The sequence below is a fragment of the Phragmites australis genome, chromosome 5 (assembly GCF_958298935.1).
Source record: "Phragmites australis chromosome 5, lpPhrAust1.1, whole genome shotgun sequence".
NCBI lineage: Eukaryota > Viridiplantae > Streptophyta > Magnoliopsida > Poales > Poaceae > Phragmites > Phragmites australis.
In genome coordinates this window covers 27,733,215-27,739,961 of record NC_084925.1, presented here as the reverse complement: position 1 = coordinate 27,739,961, position 6,747 = coordinate 27,733,215, and the positions used below count along the sequence as shown (strand labels likewise).

General features: G+C 46.5%; 1 protein-coding gene across 1 annotated transcript; it reads left to right on the top strand.

Annotated features, from left to right (window-relative positions):
* The first annotated feature begins 227 nt into the window (after nucleotides 1-227).
* Nucleotides 228-4,650, top strand: LOC133919074 (probable L-ascorbate peroxidase 8, chloroplastic). Its single transcript, XM_062363318.1, has 12 exons — nucleotides 228-498; nucleotides 618-755; nucleotides 1,720-1,840; nucleotides 1,925-2,025; nucleotides 2,118-2,205; nucleotides 2,345-2,412; nucleotides 2,498-2,584; nucleotides 3,062-3,136; nucleotides 3,219-3,296; nucleotides 3,370-3,474; nucleotides 3,885-4,139; nucleotides 4,236-4,650. Exons 1-12 carry the CDS (start codon nucleotides 340-342, stop codon nucleotides 4,386-4,388), a joined length of 1,428 nt encoding a protein of 475 aa, XP_062219302.1. The 5' UTR covers nucleotides 228-339; the 3' UTR covers nucleotides 4,389-4,650.
* Nucleotides 4,651-6,747: the final 2,097 nt, after the last annotated feature.

Genomic DNA, 6,747 nt, shown 5'->3' with positions numbered 1-6,747 from the left:
ACGCGAGTGTGGGCTATCAGCTATGTGCGTCCTTCGTTTTACTCTTTTAAAAAAAATACTCCTACTATACTAAGAAAGAGCGCCACGTTGAAAGTTTACAGTCACAACCACAGGAAGCAAAAGGCTAGGCTCCCAGCCACGCGTCGTCCGGCGATTGGCCTCGCTAGATTAGACTCCCCCTCCGCCGCGCCACACACACGGCCTCACCCTCACCCAGTCACCGACCAACCCACTCAAACTCCGCAAGGCGCAAAGCCCGTGGACCAGCCACGCACCCGCTCATCCTCCCGCCTGGCCGCTTCCCTCCAAACTCCAAAGCACACGCGCGCGGCGCCTGCCATGGCGGAGCGCCTCGCCGCCTCCCTCCTCCCCGCGGCCTCGCCGTCCCCGGCTCCCTCCCCGTCCGCGCGCCGCGCCGCCGCCGCGGCCTCCTTCCCCTCCTCATGCTCCGCCCGCGCGGGGCTGCGCCTCCGCTCCCGCCCGTCCCTCTTCTCGCAGGTTCGCTCAGTTCGCACGCGCGGGTCGATCGAGTTGGTTAGCCTAGGTCGGGCCGGTGTCGGATCGAATCGAGCTGCTCCCACTGACCTTGCGGTCGTGTCGGAATTGCGTGCGTGCAGAAGGCGGCCGGGCACGGGCGCGGCGGCGGCGCGCTGCGGGTGGTCCGGTGCATGGCGGCGTCGGACGCGGCGCAGCTCAAGAGCGCGCGGGAGGACATCAAGGAGCTCCTCAAGACCACATACTGCCACCCCATCCTGGTACACTATAAAACGCCCTCCTCACGCTCACTATCCCACATTCCAGATCGTCGTGGTCGCACACAGTAAACTCTGTACTTTGGGACTTATTAGTAAGTGAGCGGCTGATTCCTTAAATTCTTTAAATTTTAATAGGATGTGCTGAATGGTAGATTCGCCTAAGTTAGCAATGTTCTCCTTGTTTCAATTGTGCCGTCCTGCATTCCTGTTTGTGGTATGCAGTGTGGTTACTGGTTATTGCACATTGCACATGCCTATATGATGTCAGATGGGTTTCGATTGGATCAGAAATGGCCATGTCCATAGTTGAGGATAGGCTGCTCACAGAGAAAACACAAAGGAACCTATCTTTCTTCCCTTATGACTTTTGATGATCAGGGAGCAAAGAGGAATAAGAGAATTGATGGAAAACAATGCAGTAACTGCAGAAGGATGGGCAAGTCTCGTGGGATTTGGTACCAAAAATTGGATGGAGCAATAGCGAAATGTGTCAAGGGAGGACATTGACCAATTGATGGCAAGTCACGTGCATGATATCAGCAAGTCTTTGCTTCAGAAAATTGCGCAACAAATCTGCAACTAAAGCATGCATATGGATGGTGCCACAAGTTTGACTTGGTTGTTCTGTTGATAGTAAACGGCCATACATGTGCAATAACTAATCTGTACATTGAAGGAGCTACCCAGTTTTCACTATTTATATGCCTTTGTTCTATCTAGTGACTAGCTTCTCTTGATACATTCCAAACCAATGCTACTATTACTATACGACATTGTGCTTGCATAATTGCATTTTACTGAGTGGATTAGTACTTTAGCAGAAAATTATCCTTGTAGCCAAGTGCCGTGTTTGTTTAGTCAATATATAGCAGTGCTTGTGCAACTATGTACGAAACCAAGTTTACCATGGCCTTGCAATCATACTGTGTTGTATCAAGATGGTAATACTTTCTACTCTGTTCAGGTCCGTCTGGGCTGGCATGATTCTGGTACCTATGACAAGAATATTGAGGAGTGGCCACAGCGAGGTGGCGCTGATGGAAGCTTAAGATTTGACGCTGAGTTGAAGCATGGAGCTAACGCTGGTATTTTCTCTCGTCATGACAGTCTAAATTTCTTATACTTTCTAGGTGAGTAGTAACTTACAGGTTTGACTTGATTTTTCACAGGTCTCATTAATGCTTTGAAGCTTATCCAACCGATCAAGGACAAATACCCAGGTATCACTTACGCAGATTTGTTCCAGTTGGCGAGTGCTACTGCAATTGAGGTCATAGTCCTTTCTCTGCTCAAGTATCTCACTAGGTCATTTTGATCAGTTGAGTCTATGCAGTCATATCTTTCGTCAATCTCATTATACAGGAAGCTGGTGGCCCAAAAATTCCAATGAAATATGGACGGGTTGATGTCACAACACCTGAGCAGTGTCCACCTGAGGGGAGGCTTCCTGGTCAGTGATTCCAATGGGTTGTTCATTCTATAGCAATGTATACATTTGTGTTTTGTTCAATGCTTGAAATTATGACTTATGAGAGGTACTTATCAAGTATGACTAACTTGGTTATGTTGCTGACGCCCACATTCTGCAGATGCTGGCCCTCGTGATCCTGCTGAACACCTTAGGGAGGTATTCTACAGAATGGGCCTTGATGACAAGGTGTGGCATGATTTTGAAACTTTTCTTAATTGTCTGTCTGTATTTTCTTGAGCTATGTTGTTGAACTTTTGCAGCATTTGTGCAGGGAATTGTTGCACTGTCCGGAGCACATACGCTTGGAAGATCAAGGCCTGACCGGAGTGGCTGGGGAAAGCCAGAAACAAAATATACTGTATGTTTTTCTTGGTCTCTTTGCTTCAGTTTACAGCAGAAACAATAAGCTATTTTCAGTAGTAGGAAGTTTCTGGGCATGCTCAGTCCGTATTCTAAATTTTGGGTACAGAATTCACAGCTTTGCTATCGTTTTGCATGAAGACCATATTGTGATTTACAAATCCTGTGATATGTTGTCCTTACAACGTAATAACTTACAACGATAACTGCTTAGGACTTGATAACTTCTCTACTCTTTATGTCTCCTTTATATACTATGTTTGGTGACAGAACAGAATCAAGATGCAAAAACATTTGATAGCTCATATTCTTGATATTCCCTAAAGTCCTGATACTTTTTTTATTGAAAAATGAAAATTTTGTTCCCCTCGTATCCATACTATCTTCTTTGCAACCTTGATCTTAGGAGAGAGTTGTGGATCTGATTAGTTTCAACTGACCGATACTGCTGTGCTCCTGTTATTACATTTTACAGAAGGGTGGGCCTGGTGAACCTGGAGGGCAATCATGGACAGTTGAATGGTTGAAGTTTGATAACAGTTACTTCAAGGTGTGCCTCCTTTTTGTCATGTTTTATAAATCAAATTATTTACTAAAACATCTGATGATTTAAGCTGTTAATAACGTTTCAGGACATAAAGGAACAAAGGGATCAGGATCTTCTAGTTTTGCCTACAGATGCTGCATTATTTGAGGACCCATCATTCAAGGTAACTACTTGGGCTCAGTTTGTGAACTGTGAGGGTCCTGCTTTCATTCACTAAAAATCTTGGACACTTTCAGGTATATGCGGAAAAATATGCAGAGGACCAGGAGGTATTCTTTAAAGACTACGCTGAGGCTCATGCTAAACTGAGCGACCTTGGGGCAAAGTTTGATCCTCCTGAGGTGAGTGTCACCATCCTTCCATTTTAATCTTCTGCAACCAGTTGCGACATTGGTAACGAGCAAAAGCAGTAGGACGGCAACTATTCTTCGGGTCTTCCATTTGACATGCTGAATTTACTTCCTCTAATGTGCATGTTTGATTCTGCATCCACAATCACTAGGTCATATTCAGTCATATGAAAAAACATAGTACCGTAAGACCAGAACTGAAGTCCGATTTTGGTTGTTTGAGATGTATCGGACGAGTGGTATGTAAATCAGTCTTTCTTGGACCATTCGGATGTAACATGAAACTGAGTTTACTATGGCTGGTTGGGTCAACTTTTCCTTCTTGCTCCAGTACTTGTAGAAATTGATACGTATGTTGGTTAGAATTTGAACTTCATGCATGTGATGTAATTATCCTGCAGGGATTCTCACTGGACGATGACACGAGCGCTGCACCAGCAGACGAAAAGAAGGAAGAAGCTGCGCCAACACCGGAACCAGCAGCAGCAACAGCACCATCACCACCTACGCCGGCACCGGAACCAGCACCAGCAGCAGCACCTACACCGGAACCAGTAGCAGCAGCAGTCGCAGTCGCAACAGCAACAGTGGATGATAACAACGGCGCAGCACCACAGCCGGAGCCCTTCGTTGCTGCCAAGTACTCTTACAATAAGGTACGCACCTGCTCCCCTCTACGAAGCTTCTACGATCTAAAAGAGGACACATCTCGGTGACAAACTGATGGAGCGCGTTTGCCCGTGATCTCGCAGAGGGAGCTGTCGGACTCGATGAAGCAGAAGATCAGGTCGGAGTACGAGGGATTTGGAGGCAGCCCGGACAAGGCCCTGCAGTCCAACTACTTCCTCAACATCATGATCCTGGTTGCAGGGTTGGCGTTCTTGTCGTCTCTGGTCATGAACTGAGAACGTTATGATCCTGAAATTTAATTTACGATTGTTCATTACAAACATATGAACCGTATACACGGCGTACTACCAAGTGATTAGCATCAGAGCTATGTACCAATCCACACATGATATGGGTGGTGTAAACAGTTTTTGCGAAAGGAATTCGGAAACTGCCAATAATTTAGAAACTAGAGAAAAAGGGATGTGTATAGCGATCTGACTATCACTATCAGTACCTCCACACATGATATATATACTGCGAATGGATGGATGTGCACCTTTGTACCAATCCAGGTATTCCTGGGAGCTCTGCAATAATTTGTTTTACTCTTGTTCAAAACGGAAGCGGAGAATTGACATGGAAAGGGAACTCATTAAAATTTACATGAAAAGCGGAGAATTGAAATTAAAATCTTTACTATATAAAGTATAAGTTAGTTCTTGCATCACTCTTGCCTCCCACTCCCACCCTTCAATTAAAAACTGCCCTGTCTAATAAAAAACAGAAAAAACCCTGTAAAACTAAAAACCGGGGAAAATCGGACCGCCTTGTCCTCCTTCCCCAACCACCTGCCCTGTCCGGCCCCGTGTGTTGTGTTACCATCCGCCTCCCTCGCCGCTCGGCCCCACACGCGCACACGTCGATGAGGCCAGCAGCCGCGCATGTTGCGAAGCTGGGTCTTCCGAGGGATCCGCTGTCGCGCCTTTCAAGAGATCAACCGAAGTCCATCGCTCCCTTGTCTTCTCTCTCCCGATGGCGATTCTAGGGTTTGGGTTCCGGACGCGTAGCGCCCACGACCAAGCTAATGCGAGCAATGGAGGAGTTGGTCCCTTGGCCCGCTTGTAGCGAAAATAGTCCTATTATATCATGATTGTGATTTTGGTGATAAATGACAACATAGTCAATGTGATTAACATATTTGTCAAACATATGTTTTAGTAGGTCTCATAGATGCAATACATGAACAAGCCACCGCAGCCGAGACAAAGCTTAGTTGAATTGGAAAAGTTCCAGGAAGATTTACCCGACCGGATGGTCCGGTGCAGAGGAGTTTGCACTTATCAGAGCATTGTGTCCAGAGGCTGATAGCTCACCAGATAGTCCAGTGAATAGGAAATGAGACCACCGGTGTGTTTCTAACAAAGGGGGAGAAGGGTGAGGACATCACCTGATAGTCCGGTGATCTGCACTGGGTAACACCGTAGTATTTCTTACAGAGAAAAATGCAAGCGCAGAAGACTAAAGATTAACCCACTGAATGGTCCGGTGCTTGGTTTGTGCACACCGGATTATAGCATTGGAGCATTTCTTGCAGAGGCGACTGCAAGTGTTGAAGAATGAAGAACAACCCACCGGAAGGTCCGGTGCTCTAAAGATCAATGCATTGGAGCATTTCTTGCAGGGAAGAAATGGCGCAGTTTGGCTCAAGTTAACCCACCGGAAGGTCCGATGATGAAGTTGAAGATCTCATCAGAGTATCCGGTGTTTACAGAAGCTTGAGTGGAGTTTCAACGACTAGTTTCTGAGGTTGTACTCATCGGATGATCCGATATTAATACTACTGCTGTTACTGGATCATCCGGTGTTCACAGCTCTGTGAGCCATTAGGACAACGGCTAGTTGGCGGGTTTGGTGCTATAAATACCCATGCACTCGGCCATTTGAGTGGGCTGGAGTCTGAAGAAACACAAAGACACTTGAGAAGACATCCAAGCCACCAAAGTGCTAAAAGTGATCATCCAAGGAAATTAGCACATATATTAAGAAGTGATTAGTGCTATTAGGCCTAGAGAGAGTGTTGCTAGGTGATTGCTGCCTAGAGAGTAGATCAAGGAGTGATCCAAGCTTGCAACGAGAGGTACGTTGGAGTCTTGGAGTCTTGGTGACTCGCCGGCATCGTGGGCCTTGATGGCTCAAGCTTGTTTACCCTCCGACTTGGTGTGGAGCGGCAGTAAGACGATTGTACGGGGACGCGAAGATCCTTGCCATTGTGGCTCAAGCTTTGAAGTGATCACGACGGCAAGTGACCAGAAGAGAGGCTAGTGGTAAGACCTTGCTTTGGTGGCTTATCCAGCTTGATAAATTGCCTTAGTGGCTTGGTGGCTCAAGAATCATGACCGGGTGCCGACCGGGAGCATATCCTTACTGGAGCTCCAACGTGGACTAAGGGTGGCATTTATGTCATTGATACCACGGGATAAAAATTTCTTGTGCCAAGTTTGTTCTCTCTACCTTATTTACATTTTCACATTTACATACTTGCAATCTACCTTTGCACATTTATCTTCCTAGAGTAGTTTGCTAGGATTGGCTATAGGTTGCAAAACTCTTTTGAGCGGTAGAGTAGACACACTAGATAAACCTAGAGCACAT